Source organism: Haliotis cracherodii, unplaced genomic scaffold, assembly GCF_022045235.1.
Source record: "Haliotis cracherodii isolate W230 unplaced genomic scaffold, xgHalCrac1.p SCAF_8, whole genome shotgun sequence".
Taxonomy (NCBI): Eukaryota; Metazoa; Mollusca; class Gastropoda; order Lepetellida; family Haliotidae; genus Haliotis; species Haliotis cracherodii.
Window position 1 is genome coordinate 43,935,937 of NW_027266341.1, and position 21,651 is coordinate 43,957,587.

The window sequence follows — 21,651 nt, forward strand, 5'->3', positions numbered from 1 at the left end:
TTCGTTGGTGCTAGATTCCTGTCATTTCCGAAAACAAGGCATCAAAGTCAGTATTGCTCAATAAATCAATTTCGTTCACCTCAGTAATTTTACAGAATTAATTTTCTTCACTTGCGTTATTAGTATTGAAAGGTAGCCATTCCATATCCAAATCATCGCAAGGACAATCCATTTTGTTTCATGTAGCAGTTACACAGCATCAATCACCAGAACCAAAGCATTTATTATTTATTTATAAGTCAGATGAAATGTTACAAGACCAGGAAAATATACTAAATTAATTATATTGCTGATAAATGCAGGTATTAAAAAGAAAATAGAAAAACGAGTTAATCGTAACCACCGTTCGAGTATTCGGGGAAACCCCGGAAAGTAGTTCCGGCAAAAGTTCACACGATCAATTTAAAAAAATATTGTTCACATCGTGTGAACTTTTTTTGTCCGTTCACAGGTGTGTGAACTCCAAATATCAGATCACGGGACTATCCCTTCAGCCAATCAGCATGAAAGAAACAGTGTAAACTTCGAAGTATGAAATTATATGCCCAAAATTTTATGACCACCATTGAGATTTTAGTGAAGGTCATTCTTGTGTTGATGTCTAATTGCAAAGAGTGGATTTGCTCATGGACCACAGAACTAAGGGTGTGTGGTATCACTGGTACACCCGTATATTGTGGTGCAAATCTTCAGCAATATGTATTGCGATACATTTGTAAATGTAGCAACACATTGGGGCAAATATATGTAAGTATTTTCTGATACATCTTGCCTCTGACGATCTTTTTGTCAATTAGTGTGTTATACATCACACGACTATCAAGCTCCTCACTGTGATAGCCCGTTTGCGGAGCTCTCTATACCGAGAATAGGACGAAGGTGTCACGCACCGAGAAGGAGTTTGTGCTACCATGTGAACGTATTACCTCCAGTGATCGTTGCTGGGATACAACATGGCAGATTATTTCTACACCGTCCCAGATAAGCGAGCCAAGGATGATGTAAATGTAAATTGGCAATATATATTGCACTACGTACAATACAGGTTAAATTATGGCAATATACTGTAAACCTTCATATTAACGCGAGCGTGAATTAAATGCGAAAAATATGAGTGGTCTTTGCTTGCATTATAAAACATCACATTTATATCAACAATAAGACATTTGGATAACAGAAATACAAATTTAGACATACGCTGAGAACAAACAACAATGTTACTTACTTAAATTGGGAATTTAATGTGCGATTTCAGACATGCGTATTTCACCAGGCCATTTAGTGTTTGGTCGAAAAGGGTATGTCTGAAAAGGTGAGGCAACCTAGGGGGGCTTTTAGGGTTGCTTACTTAATTTGGCGAATTATGTATTCCACGTCACTATTTATTGAGCTGCACTTGTAACATTTACAAAAACAATGTCATTCAAACACTAATTACATCATGTGTATTTTCACTGCTGGGGTCAAGACAAGAGTTCTACTCACTTATGTCATCACTGATCACACAAACAGACATGAGCCAGCGCGCATGCATTGTTTTAGGGGAAGTACTCTACTCAGCACTAATAAGCGGTTCTCTTTAATGTGTGAGTGGATTAATGTAAGGTTGATCTTAGGTGAGGATTCTCCTGTAAACCTGACAGAGGACATTTTCTTTAGATAAATCCACTGATGCTTGAAAGTAGAGGGGTGTCGCATTCATATTGAGTCACTTTTTTTGGCTAAGGCTCAGTGGTCGCATTCTTTTGGAGATGCATTAATTTCATGATTTACAGTATTGCAATACAAAAACAAGGTCAATACACAGCCCTACCCAAAACAGTGTTGGAATTCGGAATAGACAGATGTAGGATTACACAGTCTACCCTATATTGGGTATATTGACTTTTTTAATTTATGCATGCACAATGGCCTGTTGCAAGGTCAAATGATCAAATTATTTGCCCCCGTTCAGCATAAAGATCTGCTATTTTGTGGGTGATTTTTAGGGTGACAAGACTTACACTGCATGGGTGTACTTAAAAGTGATCAGTTTCTTGTACTGTATATCTTAGCTAGTGTTTCTTTCTTATTTCAGGAACTATCCGAACTTCTCAAGTACTTGATCGAGAGACCATCTCCCATTATTGGCTGACAGTATATGCCCAAGATGGAGGACTCGTACCAAAGTTTGCACGTCAGGAAGTTCTCATTAAGATTGTTGATGAAAATGATAATGTGCCCCTTAGCCGTCAGCCTTTATATCATGTCAGTGTGCCAGAGAACAGTAGGGAAGGAGTGGAGATAATGCAGGTCGAGGCATATGATGGAGACTTGAGTGACACACAAAAAATCACTTTCCAGATCACTGGAGGAGATCCTCAGCACTTCTTCAAAATACACAGCACACAAGGTCAGTCAATCAATCAGTCAAGCTTGTTTTGTGGTAACTCATTTGTTTTGAAGCAGCTCCATGGTTAGATATCTCAGGAATGTCATATTACATATTTCTTTGTAGCTCTGAGTAATTTTTATCCCTCCCCCACCCCTCTGCGATCGGATGCCCGTCCCTAATCTGTCCATCAGCCGTGCGTTTTCCATTTTCAGAGCAGATCTCCAAGACAGTTAAATATCTCTTGTTGAAACTTTCTATACAGATCAGACTTGTCGGGAACTGGTGTCTCTTGATGATTTGGGATTTTATTCTTTTTATTTTGTTTTGATGTAGATCAGTCTAGTGGTGAACTAGTGCCTTTTGATGATTTGGACTTTTTTCATTTCTGTACTGGTGCCCATTGATGATTTGGGATTTCCGATTGAATTTTTTAATTTTTTTATGTCTTCATAACGACAAGTTGGACTTTACTAAAAATGAGAATAGTGTTCGTTTCCGGAGCAGAAGCCCCAAACCGTTGAATATTCTAGATGAAACTTGCTACACACAGGTCAGTCTACTGGTGCCTGAACAATTTTGAACAATACTGAACAGCATTATTTTCTTTTGAAGTGGTGCCTTTTGCTATTTACTGCTAGTGGCATTTCTATTTTCCTCTATTGGCATGGAACCAATTTGTAATTGGTCTCATAAGGTGGTGGATTTTGTTTCTGGAGCACAACTAAAAAAACATTCCATATATTTCACCAAAACTTGGTAGATATATCAAACTGATCCTGAAGTGGTGCCTTTTGCTATCTGCAGATATTTTGCATATTGTTTACTTATCCTGCATTACTCCTTAATGCATATTACTGCTTGTTCTTGACAGAGAAAAGAGCTGTGTGAAGGTATTTGCTTGAAGAAGTTGCTCTAACTAGCTGAGAGGCCAACCCATCACGCAGCTCCCGCGTGACCAAGGGAAGTGATGTCACGGATCCTCACATAACTCTTGTCACTTGATGAGTGAAGACCTGTTTTTTGCTGTAGCATAAACTGATTCAAACCCTCACGTGTTTGCTATTTGAGTTAATGTTTTTTGTCTTAGTGTTGTGCCTATGGTTTGTATTTTGTGCATTCTATGTTTGATAAACATGTGCATAACTGGCGCAAAAAAAACCATAATGCCAGGTGTCTTGTTGTTCCAAGTGGCCATCTTGAATATTTTACGTGGCCAGCAGTTAATGAACTGGTTTGCGTTCTATGTTCTTTTTGCTTAGTACCCCAGGATTGGCGTATCCTCGCAAGTATTGTTTGTTTTGTTGTATGTTGTCTTACGTTTGTTGTAATATTTGTTTCATAAACCCACACAGTGGGATAAACAAATTATAGCATACATAATCGGGCGGGCATTGTGATTTTACACTGCATCATTGCAGACATCATGTCCTCCTGCTCAAAGTGCCAGCGTAATATGTTGGCGTGGGATCCCCACCCCCTCTGCCTTAATTGTCCCCCGCCGCGCGAAAGCGCGAAGCAGGGTATATAGTATTCACGACTGTCCGTCTGTACGTCCGTCTGTACGTCCGTCTGTCCGTCCATCCGTCCGTCCCACCTGTTTGTTGCCGCGATATCTCAAGAACTAATCGCTGGATTGTCTTCATATTTGTAACTATGGTGTATATGCAGACACCGCAGACACCAGTCAGTTTTGGTGACCTTGACCTCATTTTCAAGGTCACAGCAGGCAAATCTGCTTTTGGAGTTGGAAAACGGTGTTGCCGCGATATCTCAAGAACTACTCGCTGGATTGTCTTCATATTTTTGGAACTATGGTGTATATACAGGCGGGGGACATTTCGTCACTTTGTGACAAATACTTGTTGTACATCGCACTGCCTCCAGGGTCACCGATGTAAAGACTGTTTACTGCTTTCACCCACAGTCTTCAGTCAGTACCTCCGTGTGTGTAAAAAACGCAGAACACAGCAGGCCAGGAAACACCGGCGCACGATGTCAGACCTCTCCGATGATCGGCCATCTTGGATGACTACCCTCCGACCTCAACTGCTACCTTGACCCCGAGGTCGCAGTCTCCACCCAGAGCACTTTGATGACCACAACAACGTCTATCTTTACGGTGGCGGCCACCTTGACGCCCGGCGTGGCGCTCACGTACCCGACAGAGCCTATACTATCCTCTGGACAGACGCTGTGTCTCCCACAGGCATCCCTGTCTAAGCACAGACGCCCATGATAGACGCCTCTCTCCTCCAGTACATTCAGTACTTACAGGCCAGACAGCCGTTGACGCCAGCGCCTTTACAGACGCCTCTACAAGCGCCTCTGCAGACGCCCTCGCCTTTGTCTCCGCCGCTTTGGCTGACCTCACAGACGCCTTCTACCTCTCATCACTCCGCGGACTCGGCTTCCCCAAGTATGTCTTCACGTCAGAGTGACAGTAGATCTTATTGACAGGGTCATAGATCTAGGAGCCGCTCCCCGGTTCGCAGACGCTCAAGTGGCTATCGATCCGACTCCTCGGAGGGTGCCTTCATCCCTTGCTTCGATTCACCCCCACAGGCGGCGAGTCCCAACGTGGGTTTCGGCCAAGTGGCAGACTGGCTGGCAGACAGATTAAAGGCAATCGCTCCCTCGCCCGGCCTAGAGGTCGATAGCAAGATGGCCAACCGTGTGGACCCCACCTCAATCCCTCCTGACCCACTGATCAGAGATATGATCTCAGTTCTGGATGAGGACTTCAGTAAGCTGTCACTGACCCCGCGTTATAGACGAGATGACTTCCAAGTCCACTCTCTTCAAGTTGCGGACCATGTACCCCATGAGGACATGTACCCCATGACGGGATCGAACCGATCCACCTCAGTCCGAGTTTCCGACAGCAAACTCGCCTACGTGGAAACAGATTCGCCACACGCTCAAACCTCTCTCACTGATGGCGTCCTCCAGGGCTATACTGCAGGACTTATCGAGGACAACCCCCATAGGATTGACCATCTAACTACGGTTGTATCCTACCTCTAACAACAAGTGGAACAGATGGCTGTCACTTGCGCGCCGCTCTGATCGAACTCCCTACCACTAGAGGCCTTGGGTACCTTGCCTTGTCAAATTGGGACCCAGAGTTCAAGAGAGACCCTTTGCGTCAACCTTGTTCCGGCTCTGACCTTTTCAATGGACAGATATCCAAGACACACTCCCAGGTCTCAGCCTTCTCCTGTGATGAGACGGCTCTCAAGGCCATCGCCAGGGTGTCACAACCAGCATTTGCTAAGGCGTCCCAGTCTGGCCAGTCCTACCAGCTATGACACAACACCCTCCAGATTCGGGGGTGGGGCTCCACCTCAACCTCTCGGGGCAGAGGCAAGGGGAAAGGAAAGTCCTCAGGCGCATACCAGTCCCACTGCAGCCACCCCAAGGGAGGGACTGCAGGGACCTCAAGTGAATCGCCAGATAGGCACGACTGGAACCTCCCACCCCCAGCCATCCAAGTTGTCGACACCCCAGTAGGTGGGAGACTGAGTTGCTTCTGGCAGAATTGGGAGATCCTGGGGGACCCATATGTCACCAATATCATCCGACACGGGTACAAGCTGACGCTAATAGACGACCTGCCACTCACGTTGTCCCCCATATGGGACACATACCCCCCTACTCAACAGCAGCTACTGAGCCGGAACATCACGGCGCTGCTAGACAAGAAAGCCATAGATCATCTGGTCACCAAGAAGGACTCGGACAAACACAGGATGATCCACGACCTCCCTACTTTCAACAAACGCTACCTGGCGCGTCCACCTTATTTCAGGATGACCACGCTCAGGCTTCTGCGATTCCCGGATCTAGGCACAAGAGGTGCTCATCAGCCTGGATATCGAGGACGCCTATCTACAGGTCCATATACACCCCGACTACCGGAAATTCCTCCGCTTCATCTTCATGGGAGTCCATTATCAAAGGGGTGGTCCTCTCATTTGGAATTTCTTTGGCCCCGTGGCTATTCACATGGATTACCAAGCCCTCCATCGTCGGGACGTTCAGTTCAAGGCGTACATAGACGACTGCCTAATGAACCATCAGGACACTGTCACTCTACTCCGCCACAGGGACTTCACCCTCCGGCTCCTATACCAGCTGGGGTGGAAGATCAACCTCAGGAAGTCAGAGTTGACACCCTCAAATCGCCTTTAGTTCAACGGGGGCCTCTTCCAGACGGACCTCGATCTCCTCTCACTACCCAGAAACCGCTGGGAGCAGGCACGTCTGATTCCAGCTTTCCACCTACCACTCACTCTGCGCCAATGGCAAGTCCTCCTGGGCCTTCTAACATCAGCACAGGACTTGACCTACAGAGGAAGGCTCCAACTGCGCCCAGTTCAGATGTTCCTGGCTCCTTACATCAGGCGCCAGGACGCCTCAGTATCCATCGTCCTCCAGGATCACCTCAAGCAACATCTCCGATGGTGGACGGTGGAATCGAATGTCTTAGGCGGTCTCCTTGATAGGGCTTACGACCTCTCTGCGCCTATTCGTAGACGCGTCCCTGCAGTGATGGGGCACACACCTGGAGGGACAGGTCTCCTCGGGGCTGTGGTCAGCACCCATGGCACATCAACAACCTCGAACTGGAGGCACTTATCTTGGCCATCACTCACTGGAAGCAGGCCCTAAGACACGCCCAGCTCTCCATCTTGATTGACAACATCACCGTCGTTTGGTGCCTTCGGAACCAAGGAACGACTCATTCAACAGACGTTCAGATTGTTTCACCTGGTTGATCGTCTGGGGATTCAGTTCCAGGTTCAACACATCCTGGGCTGCCGAAACTTCCAAGCGGATGCGCTATCTCGGCCAGGCAAAGTGGCTTCCACAGAGTGGAAACTTCACCCAGACGCCTTCGCTCTAGTTTGACAGCCTCCGTGGTCTAGTGGTAGAGTGTCCGCCCGGAGAGCGGAAGGTCCGAGGTTCGATCCCCGTCCGCGTCATACCTAAAGAACAATTTAGAATATTACAGATGTTGTTGAAAACGTTTTGTCCGGGGTCCGGGGTTCAATCCCCGGCTGCATGATACCAAAAGATGTAATAGATGGTACTTGTTGTTACCCTGTCTGGCACTAACAAGGGGCTAAAACAAGGACTGGTCGGCTCGGAGTCAGTATACTGTGTCTGAGTTGGGTATTCATGTTTAACTGCGACATGGTATCTCAGTGTGCATAAGTGCAATAATCTTGGACACGACGTTAAACACCATTTCACCTCACTTTCACCATGTTCTCCAGAAATTGGCCTGAACAGGGAACATCCAGATTCTTTTGGTAGTGTCTTATTGGCCTATTCGGACATGGCTTTCCGCACCTTCTCCGAGTCGCGGGAGAACCAGACATATTTCCTGGTCTGCTGAGAAATCCACCCACTCGTCAACCACATCTGTGTCTGGTTCTACATGTGTTCCATTTGCAGAACACATCGATGGCTAGGGGTTCTCTATGGTGACGACTGATGCTATTTGTTACACACACCACCTTTCTATGGCCTCCTTGTATGATCAGAAATGGTTATCTTTCGAGGCTTATTGTGATATGGATCCCACTGTGGCTTCTACTCTGTTCATAGCTGATTTCTTTGCCTTTTTAAGTGAGACCAAACATTTGTCAGGCAGTAAGTACTATTGCCAGTTATGTCTCGGCTGTTAACTCGGTCCTTGGTGCCTCCTGTTCTACCCTTCTTGCCACTGCTCCTGAACTCACTGCCATCCTCAAGTAAGGGTGATCAGCGATTACAATTTTGATCTCCAGCCTGGGACTTGTGACTGGTTCTACGTCACCTCCTTGTTAATCCCTACGAATCTCTCTCCCATGCAAGTTGGTGCCGCTTAGGCAGAAAACTGCCTTTCTTCTGTCTTTTGCCAATGAGGCTCTCGACGTCAAGTTTGACTGTTTCCGTGTGCAGAGGTACATCTTGGCTTCATGTGGGACTTCGACTTCATTGTCCAAAATTAATTCCCTGGTCAGGCGGATCGACCGTTCACTATGGCCCCGCTGACTAACATTGTTGGGTCTAGTGATACAGAGGACATCTCCCTATGTCCTGTTCGTCCATTATGTCACCTGTCATTTTCGGCATAGACGTAAACTTCTTTTTCTCACCACCACTGAGGAGGGTTTCTGGAATATTTCCAAGAATACCCTGTCGTTTTGGTTATGTTGAAACTTTCTTCAGGCTTGCGCCCATGCTTATTTGGATCCACCTAGAGCTTCCCTTCCACATGAAATTCGGGCGCTGGCATCCACAATGGCACTCCACAACAACAGCTCAGTCACAGATATCTTCCGAGGCTGTTTTTGGCGAACCGACTCTACTTTCACCAACTTCTACCTCCGAGATATGTCCATTGAGGATGTCGAAGGACCTGCTGGGTGTTCTCATCTTCGCGCAGCAACTCAGCGCCCCTGCTGACTTGGAACGGAGTGCCTGCTATTTTGGACGCCCATACCGGTACGCCTGCATGTTTGTTCTTTCTTTCTACGGAATGATCGCATTAAACTCCGTACCAAGGGTACTATGTATTGTGAGGGTAACTACGGTTCCCGATCAATCAAGTACCTCCGGAAAAAGTGATGAGTAGTGCAGGAGCATGCTGGGAGCGAGGTGGTAGGAGGGTGTGTTCTGGTGAGGATTGTTTTCACAATGTTCTGCACTGTTTTATGATTGAAGCAAGAAGGAATATTGCATCCTGTTGTGACATGATAAGTATAAAAGTTAGGGGAATACAGTGATTCCTCGCTACAATGCTACCTTTGCCGTGATTTGCTTTGCAGAGTTGCGTCCCTTGGGCAAGCCAGAAACTAATGATTGTGGGTTCGATTCCCGGTTCGCCCAGATAATGTTTCTAGGTTTGTCAGCACCATACCCGTGCTCGTGGGTTTCACCGAAGTGGTAAACGTCTAAGACCTGCATCACTTCGGGCTTTCCTCCCACATTAAGCTGACAAGCCGAGATATAACTGGAATACTGTTAAACGCGGCGTTAAACCCAAATCACTCACTCACTCTCATAAACTAAGCTGGGAATAACATTCAGCTGTGCAAGTTTCCCTACAATCTACCGGTGATTCAGATAAAACATACCCAATGATACACTTTCAAAGAATTTTGATGCAATGGTCAGAAGAATTGTATCTGAAATTATTATTTTATCAGGAATAATGTATTCCAATTTTAGTTGCAGCTTTCAATATATATATTAAGAATTATAACAACCATAAGCGAAGCACTTTGGTGGTATGCAGGATATTTTTACATATGGAACAATTTGACAAGTCTTCGTAGGGAATTCCCGCGCTTCATATATTTTGATTGCGAAAACATTACGTTGACATTAAATAGTAAAACTGCCTAAAATATTACTTTTAACGAGTCAAAGTATGGCATTTATAATATATGTATCCATTCTCTTGCAACTAAAGTTCGTTTCAAGGTGTCGTTAGTGGTAATTTGACCGTGGTTGCTGTAAATAACGGTGAATTGTGCGATCTACCGATCACTTCGCAAACGATTTTGCCAAAATTAATGAACATTATTGAATGAAATTTTGAATAAAATTCCCAATAAATAAAATATATAACAACCATAGGTCCAGATGAACAATGAACACCTTTTGATAACCAGATATTTTAATAATAGGATTAGATTGCATTTGTTGACCGGTATTTCTGGTGTTACATGATCGCGGTGATCAGCTGATAATGTTTGTTGAGATGGAGAAAACATAGTGTCATTGCAAAAATTGAGTTTATTTAAAATGTAATTAAATTTTACCGCGTGCTATAACCATGTTAGCCCAACCTGATGTACAATGAACCCTTTTTATACCCAGATAGTGTAATAATAACAGGATTAAATTGCTTACTTCAGAACTGATTTGTTGACACTGTATTTTCGGTGTTACGTGCTCGAGATAATGTCTGTGAGTTGGTACACTTGTCAACCGGGCGAACCAAATTTTATATTTAGTTAACCTCAGACTTACTTGATTTTGGAAGTGTCACCAACGGAAATTTTGGATTGTCGAAACAAGTTCCGACATAACTGGTTACACATGTAATAAAAGCTTTTGAGTCACAAGTTAAAAGATGGGTCTGTCGGGTAACTGGAAACACAACTATTTGTATATGTGTTGGTCGGCAGCTTAAGTTTAGTTTGTCCAAATGGTGTGTAAACCATTTACAGCAACCACTATTACCAGATTGCCATTATCGACAACTTGAAACAAACTTTAAGAATGACAAACTGATAAAGAATGGATATGTATATATCATAAATTACATACATGAGTCACTAAAAGTCATTGTTATTGTAGTTTGACTATTATATGTCAACATACATTTTTTGGTATGGAAAATAGACCGCCCGAAGCCTCAACAATGACTGGTCAAATTGATCCATGTATAAAAAGTATCCGTCAAGAGCAATCAGCGGTATCAAAGTGCGTCGCTTATGGTTAATGTTATTTTAGATATATACAATAAAAGCTCCAACTAAAATAACACAATATTTCATTCCGGATAAACGAATAGTTTCTTCTGATCGTTACAACAAAATTCTATGAAGTTGTATTATAGCGTATGTTTCAACTGAATCAGGGTTAGACACTAACAGTTTTTGTCCACTAAGTCCTTATAATGATAACATATAGCAAAACCCTTAAAACGGGCAAATTTCTACTAGTCCTTAGGATACCTTTACTATTGGGCAGTTTGGTAAGGACTAAAGGACGAGTGCCAATTTCTAATGCTTTGAATCCTCTGTTGATTGGGAGAAAATTTCACATTTTAATTGACCAAGTTTGTTATCACCTGTTCGTTCACCTGAGTTGCTGAATAGATATGATGTAGTGTTTTACTGCACAAAATACTCAGATTTTCTGCCGCTCCCACAGCGGGGTGCCCACATTATGCTTGGGTGCACACTTTAAGGTAGTTAACTATAGTTGTGCAAAAGTTGCTTCATGCCAATGGGTCCTAGAATGTAAATAATCAAAGAAAGTGTCAAACTTTATGTTCTTTGTGCATTTCTTCAGGCATGATCAGCACCACAGGGAGAGCACTGAACAGAGAAGATGTTCCTGAGCATGCACTGGAGGTAAGACCTGGAAGTCTTTTCTTTGCAAACATAAGGCAGTGATTGGGAAAGGTAGTCACAGTTATGTTCCAATAATCCCCACAATATCCGCCCTGTGCTTGATTTTTCCACAAGGTATGTAAACTCATTCCTCTGAGAGAGGTTCGTTTCAGTGTAGCTTTTTCCTATATTTCTTGATTTCTGAACATTTATCCCAAAACCTTTTCAGTGCTGTTGTACAAAAGACATAAAGTGAGGCACATTTCAAAAACGTGGGTTCTGTCTTGAGCTAAAAACAACAACATTGGGTTGTGATGGCAGACGACTGTCAATTTTGAACTGTCAGCGGATTAAATATTCCCTGAAATTAAATATAAACAAAGCATGGTAAACATTAATCAGGTAACTTTGAATCTTGAGAAATGCTCAATAATTATGTCAGATCTTCATCTTGGCCTATCATCTGGTCAGCCAGAGAACCTAACGGGCACAAGATGGGGTACTGTAAGTATGTCCGACGCCGACTGTTCCGTATCATCACCTGCCCCTGGACTTCTAACCAAGTTTAGATGGCCATCTCAACAAGACATCCAACAGCTGACTACTTATTGAGACGTTCCTTTTTGTGGAGTTTATAGAAAAAGTTGATGGTCTCTTGCCAGTTTTGAGCCTGAGGAATAAGTTTTGACACAGATGATCATGTTGGGATATGCAGGCGGCCATAGGCCTTTTCCATCTCAAAACATAAGCACTTCATTCTATTATGGCCCAGTTTCAGGTTACAAGTCTTTGTCATAACCCAGGTTTAGCATGGCATCGAGAAATTGAGATCTGACAAGAATTAAATTAATCAATGAACTCTTTCAACACCAGTCAACCAGAAGCTTTTACTGCTGTGACACCAAGTTCCCAGAGACTCTTTTGTGATAGATGAAGCCAACATTTATCAAGGAAAATATCTGCTTGTAAAACACGTTATTATCCCCCTCCACGAAGTCACATTTTGTTTCCGGAGCAGATCTTGAAAACCATACCATATTTCTTCACCAAACTTAGCACATAGATAGGTCTAGTGGTGAACTGGTGCCTTTTGATAATTCGGGATTTTTAAAGAAATTCTTTTTCGAGTTTCCATGGCAACGACTTTGACTTATAAATAATGGTAGTCCTCGTTTCCGGAGCAGATCTTGAAAACCGTACCATATTTCTTCACCAAACTTGGCACATAATGTCATCTCGCAGTATTGAATACATTTCCTTTCTTGTTGGTAGGTTCTGCATTGCTTGTGTGTATGTTCCTCCAAAAGTGTCATATATGAGTATTTCATGCTTATTTAAATAATGCTTTTACAGCTTAAATTAGTTGGAAATAAAAAAAACGAAAGCTGACACAATCATTTTGTCCAAATTAAAGCTGTCAATGCTAATGTCAAACGCATTTGACAGGCGAATAGCATTAGGACACCCACAAACAAAAGAAGGCTTTGCGTAACATTTGAATTATGTATGACATGGGTAAATGCTCAGCTTGCTCTATATCAAAACTTTCAGTTGTTTCTATTACCTCAAAAAGAAAATATCGTGAGTTAAAAAGGTTTCGGCCAAAGTTCTCGGCACACAACTCGAGAAATGTCCATTGTTGACTTTTGGTACTTCAAGTTGAGCAGCATGCAGTCCGATATTTTCTTTATAATGTTATCATTTTTAACATTCGATAATAATTTTTCATTACCTGATGAAAAGAAAACTCTCAAGTTCCTTAATTTCTATAAATTAGCCAATTTTGGTGTGATTAATTGTAAACAAAACAATCTGAATCGTAACATCATCGATTGCGGTGGCGGTAAACAAACAACTCCACATGCAACGTGATCCCGTAATAGTATTACAATCCTTAGTTACATCAAACTTAATTTTCTAGAATTATTTACACGGATGCATAAATCTTTGTAAAAAAAATATCACATTTTTATCGAGTTTGCAAATGATTTCGGTTGATAAACTTTCTGACATTGGCCTGCTGTTAACAAGCGGACCAATGTAAGAATCACATTTGGACGTGGCCCAACACGCGGTTTGTTAAGTAGAACAAAGTCAACAAACACTGCGAATAATTAAAAATGTTTTAATATACACAAAATCTCAACTTATATACATTCTAGGTACACCATTCAGTAGCAAATAATGCAGATTTCGAAAAACAATCAAAATACTAGCAGTTTTATCTATTGTTTTAATCATTGTACCCAAAATACTTTGTGAATTTATATCTAAGAAAATAAGACAATAGATCTATAATTATGTTGATGTTTTCATGTATATTGCCAACAATAGTAAATGAGCAGAACATATAATAAAACATTTCTTCAAGTTCATAATATGTTTATGACTATGATCCTTGAAATTGATTGTTTGCTCTTGATAGGAAATTGACATCTTGTCAGTTAAGTTGGTTAAACCTAAGTTAATTGTATTGTATTGATAGGAGAGGGATTGTAAATTAACTTTATGATACTAAAATTAATGCATATCTTTGAAACTTAAACAAAATTATTCTAGGTACAGGGCCGTGCCAGTTCTATTCGTACAATCCATAACGGTTTATAACCGTCAAATATTTTACGAGGACAAAAAGGTTTCGCGTAGTGTCAGTAATGCTCGGAACCATGATAAATTTGATATGACGTCACTTTGATCAAGTGACCGTCACATGATGTCCTTCAAAGTGTCGTCTGCCGTTTTGATCAAAACAGACGATAATCAGTGCAAACATGGGGAGAAAATCTAAGGAATTGAGTGGTGATGTGAAAAGAATAGCGTTAAAAGAAGAGGGGAAAAGTTATCAAGTGATTACTGACCTGTTGGGGGTTCCCAAGTCTACTTTGGGTAGTATTTTTGCTAAAGTTCAGCGAAAGCTAGACAAAAAAGTTGTCAGACAGAGATCGCACCGCGCTGTTAAAAATAATAGACAGAGACCTTTGAAGGACATCACTGGTAATTTCAATTCGATGAGAGACCAACCTGTCTCGAAAAGAACAATTTGAAAGGGAATTACACCGAGAAGGATTCTACAGGCGCATCACGAAAAAAAAGATGGTTGTTAGGGGGGTGAAAAGAAGAAAACGTGTCTTGTGGTGTCGGAGTATGAGGAAAGAAACTGCCAATGATTTTTGGAAAAATGTAATCTTAAATGATGAGAGTCAGGTGGTTATTGGAAATAATAATCGTGTATACATTTGGAGAAAGGAAAATGAAGCCGATCGACCCGAGTGCGTGTGTCCCCCTCGAACCAGGAAGTTGAGTTTGATGGTGTGGGGGAGTATCAGTTATCATGGTGTGGGGACTTTGGTGCGTGTAAATGGTAACATCAATGCCCAGAAATACATAGAAATTGTGGACAATAATTTGTAGCCAGTAATTTGTAGACATTTTCCAGACAATAACTATATATTTCGAGATGACAATGTGCCGGTTCATAGGGCAAATATTGTGAAAAAATTCATCGCCGACAATGCCATAAACACGATGGATTGGCCAGTACAATCACCGGATTTAAATGTTATAGAAAATGTTTGGCTAAAACTAAAGAAAAAACTACAGGACACCGTAAACGACATCACTAACCAAGATCAGCTGTTTGAAGCGATCCATATCACTTGGCAGGACATTGAGCTAGACTTTATTCGTGGCCTTTATGAATCTATTCCACGCCGGATATCTAAAGTTCTGACTATGAAAGGGCATCTGACCAAGTATTAAGGTATGTAGATAATTTTTTCATTAATAAATGACGCTCTGTAAAAGCGAGTCGATATGTAAACAAACAGCGGCCATTTTGGATCGTACGAATATAACTGGCACCGCACTGTAGATCTACAAAATCACATACCCATTTGGGTACCAAATCACTGGAAATTATGGGTACAAAAATCACAACATTTCAACTGGATTTTGTGAAACGATGGGATAAAAACAATTATCGTCTGAATGATTCCTTTTCACATTTTAAGACAAGAATTTGTTTTTACGTAACAGGTAAAGTAACAGGTAAATCTACATATTTTATAAAAAAAATAGAAAAAAGTATGGACACCTCAGAAATGAGGACATTTAAAGTCGTAATTCTACCTAACTTGTCCCTTGGCTTGACTTAGGTCTGTCAAAGAAAAATCCTTATGAAAATCTTTTTTTAAAATTTTTATGACACTGACAATATCAGGCACTTAACCAAAGAGTATTCAAGGAAAGACAAATATGTTTTTGATTGAAAGTGTGACTTTCCTTCACAATTCTTGTTACATGCTAGCAGGGGCACCTTTATACACACCAGCTGAGGAAGTTGTGATACAGTGGTTGCATACAAAGGAAAAACAGGTTTACAGCAGTACATGTATGTGCAAAATAGACCACATAAGGTGAACTAAAGTCATGGGGTGTGGCAAGGAAGACTGAGGCAAATGGATCATGATAAGGACCTTTTCTGACTGGATATTCTGAAACCCCTCAAATGATCAAGGATGTCAGATCAAAGGCTGGTGATGATCTGCATTTATTTTAATTTTGTATACATTATACTGACTGATAGACGAGAACCTGTTGTCCACAGTGGTTAATGTTCCTCCAGGGACATGAGGCTCACTGTCAGACATACAAGCATACTGTAACAAACCTGGAAAGTCATGCCAGACTAATTACACATTATTTCATCGGTGAGAACCCAGAAAAAAATCATATTCAGCAGAAGTGTTATTTTGAAACACGTTTTGTCAAGCCCATTTTCGCACACCTGTTGTGGAGGGTGATCATTGCTGATTGACGATATCCAAAGATGTATTGCGTGGGATACACTTATTATAGTGAAAACCAGCTTATCAGCGTGTTTAACGCAGAAATATGAATCATGTCCATTTTTACTCATCGTAACATTGAATGGTGATTCTTAAATATAAACAAAAGTTCAGATAAAAGATACCAAGAAACTTGCATGTGGCATGTCGTCTACCGTTTCCGGGTCACGGGAGCAAGGTCAAATGGATTAAATAATATGTCATACTGTCATATGTCAAGTCATAGAGGATATTTCATGTGTCGAGTGTAATATCATGTTTCTCTCACCGAGTGACGGGGGGAAAGGAGAAAATATCTCCTTTGCCCCCGTCACGAGATGAGAGAAACATGATATTTCACTCGACACATGAAATGTTCTATTTATTATATACTTTTGGTGTAGTTGTCTGCAGGAAGATTAAATTATTTTGTTACAAATGTAAAACCTTCAAGCGTAAATTCTCCCTACATAACACACATGGACGGTTTTCCACCCCCTGTAAGTACGACTAAAAATGTAGTTCCGTCTTTGCTAAATCTTAAAAAATATAAACAAAAGTAACCAAAAATATTTGATGTCACTAAAATTCTTTAGTATACATTTGGATATGATTATATACAAAATCAACTTCATCAAAAAATAAATTTCAAATCAATGAGACGGTTGTTCGAAGCGAAAGAATACACGCAATTCAAGTAACAAAATGGCGCTTTGCGAAACGTTAAGTATCGACTGACAAATCAGAAGAGAAATTCACAGTTTAATACAAATCATTTTCAACAAAATAACAAACGGTAAGAATCGGTATTAACTACATAAATGACCATCTGTCATTATATGACATGTCAACGTTGAACTGACGTAAATCAACAGTTTGTGTACGAGCTGTCTGGTGTAGGCCAACATAGTTCCGTCAACGTGTTATGTTCACTGCAGTGAAATATCAGGTGTTATGTTCACTGCAGTGCAATATCAAGTGTTATGTTCACTGCAATGAAAATATCACTTTTCTCAACTTCAGAAAACTCAGTCTTTCTCACTGAAGTATATGATAAATACTTTTATTTCATGTTAGTGGTGATTACTTATACAATGTATTGACTTATATTTTTGCTGTATCTGATAGGAAAATATATTTCAAAATTGACTGTAACTGTTTTGTTACGAAAGATTATCAGCAGATTACCCCTGTCTGTGACATCACATCTGGTGACCTTTACACTTACTGAAATATTGACGTCAGAATATATAAAAAAAATTGTTTTTCTCTCATCATATTAATCAGAAAATGATAAATAAAACATTCTTTGATTGAGAAGATCGTGAACTTTCGCCAAGGCTTATTTATAAACGCAATGTAAACTTTGTTGATATTAAAATAGCAATAAGTTATGCGGAAGTCGGGCGAAGCGCGCCATGTTTTATTTTAGGATGTCTGCTAGCACCATGACACAAGTTTTTTATTGCTGTATATCGTAAATATTCAACCACAACACTTGAAATTAGCATGATTAGGATTGGTGAATATTCATAAGACATTAATTGTTTTCTGCAAATTTTATAACATGACACGTTAGATTAACCTGAATGTTCATATTTCTGCAACTGACATGATGACCTAGAAAATTAAGGTTTTTTTCTGTTTAACGTTTGGATAATAAATTTACTGAAATGGTCCATACTTTACCATCGCGCTGTTTATTGCCGATTAAAAGAAATCAAATTTATACTCAATAAAAATTAAGATATCAGAGATATGATTATTGAAATCAATTTTCACAAATGTTATGATATGAAAAGGTTCCTTGCATGAAACGCAAACCACCTTCAATAACGCAATTCATGTAAGTTCAAGAAAATTTGGCATAAGGCACTCCATAAGGTGGGTGATTTCAAACAGTCAGTGCTTCACAAGACAAGGGCCAATTGAAGAAATATTTCGCACATTTATAACTGATAGAAAACTACACATTACTATATAAAAATATCCTGATGTTTTCAATCATACCAAGGTACATGACCAAAGCAAACATTTTCTGATCATAGGTCTGAAAGTTTCTCAACAAGGAATATTGGTTACGCCCACCGAAGTTCCAGAAGGAATGCGTAAGAAGACTTTGGACGTCAGTCAAAGGCCACCATTACAAGTTTCTGGTACTACCGTTGGGATATCCATCACCACCTGGCTGTTGAACTCAAATTACATCCCGGTCCTTCAAACTTGCTCACATCCAGCTATTGCGTCTACGTGAATACATCAATGATATTCTGTCAGCCAGTCAGGACAAGAACCAGCTTTGCCAAAACACAACTTTCATGATCTAACTACTGTTTCATCTTGGTTCCTTGTTCCTGCATCTGACCCAATCAGAGATCAAGCCAGCACAAGACATTTCTATTGATGCTGGATTCCAGCTTCACAGGGAAACCCATGTCCAATGGAGGGTTAATTCCTTCAGAAACTGCAGATGGTAACCGATTAGCAGATCAGCCTGACCACACTGCTAGGGAAGCCTTTTGGGAAGACTATAAGTTCATCTCATACAGGCATGGATTTAACTCTGTAATGTCACCAAGGTTATATATAATATTCTAATATCTTTTCCGCCAACATTGCCAAATGATCTTAATTGGTGGACATTACTGGAAATGTCTTGAAGGCATTCCACATGTATTTCCAGCACCTGAACACCAACTCCACTGGGTAGCTCATATGGACAATCTAACTATTCTAGGGCTATGGCATCCTTCTGAAAGGGACCTTCACCTCATTTACCTTAAGATGGGAGTCCTTCAGTGCACTTTACACATGTAACCACCGTTTATCTTTATCTTCAATCCTTGTGGCCACAGAAAACACCATGGTGGTAGCTTACCATATTTGACATAATAAGCTCCCACAGCGATATTTGCTAATATATATAATCCCAATAAACCCCCCTTCCAATTGATCAATGAATATCAAAACTTATTTGTTCGTGTATAATACTCACTCGTGTATAATACGCATCTTTAATTATTTGCAGGTAAAACCTGGAAAAAATATATTTCTCATGTATGATGCACACAGTGTTATGGGCCGGGAAGGCTAAAATCAATCCCTCAGAGTTAGAAATTACGTTCGCCTTCCCGGTCATCACAAAAATTCTTATTATGGCAGATGATCACCTTCCCGGTACTTGTTAATTACAAAGAAAACACCAATGAAATGAGGACACTATTTAATCTGGGCAACAAAGTCAATAAATAACAAGTATAGTATATATCATATATCATGCATGTATTTGAAGATGTATATAGACATACATTTTATCATTTATGTAATAATTCAGTTCATTCCCAGTGCAGTAGATCTGCCACATCGTTAGTGTAGTCCATTGTGGTCGTCAATTGGTTCAACAGATCTTCTTTCAAGGCATGGAGTCTAGAGTCAATCCCTCGGTATTTTCTCTTCCGAGCAGGTGCTCTTGGGTGAGTGCCTAGCTGCTCAACCCTCACTTCTGTTAGAGATTGTTCACGTTTCAGAGATTCACTACCTCGAAGATGTTCGGGTGAGTCTTCTGGGTGCTCTTGTTCAGGTGATGATGCCATCCTTCAAGGTTGTTGTTTGTTCTGCGTCCCTGGTTTCCGAAGTGATTCCACAGGTCCTTGCTCCAAGATCCTTCTACCCATGTAGTGGTAACATAGTCCATGAAGCGCGTCACCTTGACGCCTTGAGGACTGTCTGCAATCGCATCAGCCCACGCGTCTTCAACCATGTCTAGTGGCACCAAAGGAAGGGCAGAAGCTGGTCTTACAACTTTCTTCACTTCTTCAACGCTAGTGTATTCTGTTGCCAGTCCTTCCTTCTGTACGCGTCGCCACATACACTGGGTAAAGTGAAAGAAGCAGCCTCTAGTATGTGTAGTTGCGAACACAGATTGAACGGCGTTGTGGGCAGCGCGCTCAAAGTCTAGCTGAAACACCCGTGGAGTCCAGTCAAAACCTAAGTTGTGTGCAGCCTCTTGGATGTATTCAAAAGCTCTCACGTAAGTACACTCTGCCTTGTTTGGTAGAAGACAGAGTACAAGAGGGAACATATGCTCTTGAAACTCAGCATGAATGGTGTACACTTGGTCGAACAGCTTCGGAGAAGACGAGAAAGTGCCATCTGCATACACAATGTCTGCTTCACACAACAGTTCTAGGTTCTTGTCAGTAGTGAAGATAAGGATAGGGTCTTCTCCTTGTGACATAGGTACCGTATGAAGAAATCTCTCTCCTCGTACGGGTACACTCTCCTTCTAAGTTGACATGTAGTCTACTTTGAGGCAGGCGTGGAACAGTCTTGTGACGCTGTCAGTAAAGGATAGTCTTCATCGCTGCAAAGGTCGGGATCTCAGCCAGCACACCATCAGGTACAACGTCATGGTTCTTCCTCAGGTTGGCGATCTCATCATCGTAGATCCTGGGTATAGGAGTCACCTCGGTCTTGGTACGATGAACTAGTTTCGATTTGAAGGCATTAACGTGCATGATGAAGGGCTGTTCTACATGGTTGTGTGCCTGTCCTTTTGACTGAAGGACATCATCGGAGGTGATGAGTTTGGCCTTGCACTGGCTGGTGACACACTTCCAATAAGTCTTCTCATCAGTCTTCTTGTTAATACGATACTTATGACCACTGTAGTAAAGATGCTTGCTGCCACGAACAGAGTCGATGAAAATCAAACGTACCTGTGCATTAGTTATCGTTTTGAACGTTAATGATCTTGTACATATAAAAATCTGATATACTTCTTACTTGGGTTTCAGAACAAAGAGACATCCTACTCGCAATTCAAACAACTTTTTGCGTTAAAGTCGCATCTTCTCAATACAAGATATAGTAGTAGAGATTAACTGATTCCCGTGTGTTGTTATAGCTTCATCGTTTCTTTACTAGATTACTTAATCTGAGTTCAGTGGAAGTTAGTAATCACATTCTCTGAGTTCAATTTTAACAATTTTAGTAGATTATCTCTTTCTTTATTTTTCCGTCTCACGAGTTCAATGGAAGTTAGTAATCACATTCTCTGAGTTCAATTTTTTTTATCTCTTTCTTCACTTTTCCGTCTCACAACACCCCAGTGTCCTCAATGTATAAGTGTCCGTTGAATTCATAACGAGGGTACACATCACTGATCTTTTCATTCGCCTTCCCGGTCCCCAGTCCCTTACCCCTCCATTCGCCTTTCCGGTTCTACTGGTAAATAGATTTTCGACTTCCCTGCCCGACACCATGCACAGACTTTTCTGAAGTGTCATTTCAGGCTGTCAGTATATATGACTCATGATCCACGCGAGTATGT

The 21,651-nt window shown here is 41.3% G+C and overlaps 1 protein-coding gene across 4 annotated transcripts in view; it reads left to right on the top strand.

Annotated features, from left to right (window-relative positions):
* LOC139450511 (protocadherin Fat 1-like) overlaps positions 1–21,651 on the top strand; it is a 247,276-nt gene that overhangs the window by 35,748 nt on the left and 189,877 nt on the right. For all 4 annotated transcript variants that reach the window (XM_071232241.1, XM_071232243.1, XM_071232242.1 and 1 more), the window contains exons 3-4: positions 2,078–2,392; positions 11,453–11,514. In XM_071232241.1, the coding sequence (XP_071088342.1) occupies positions 2,078–2,392; positions 11,453–11,514 (377 nt within the window). The remainder of the gene's footprint in view (positions 1–2,077; positions 2,393–11,452; positions 11,515–21,651) is intronic.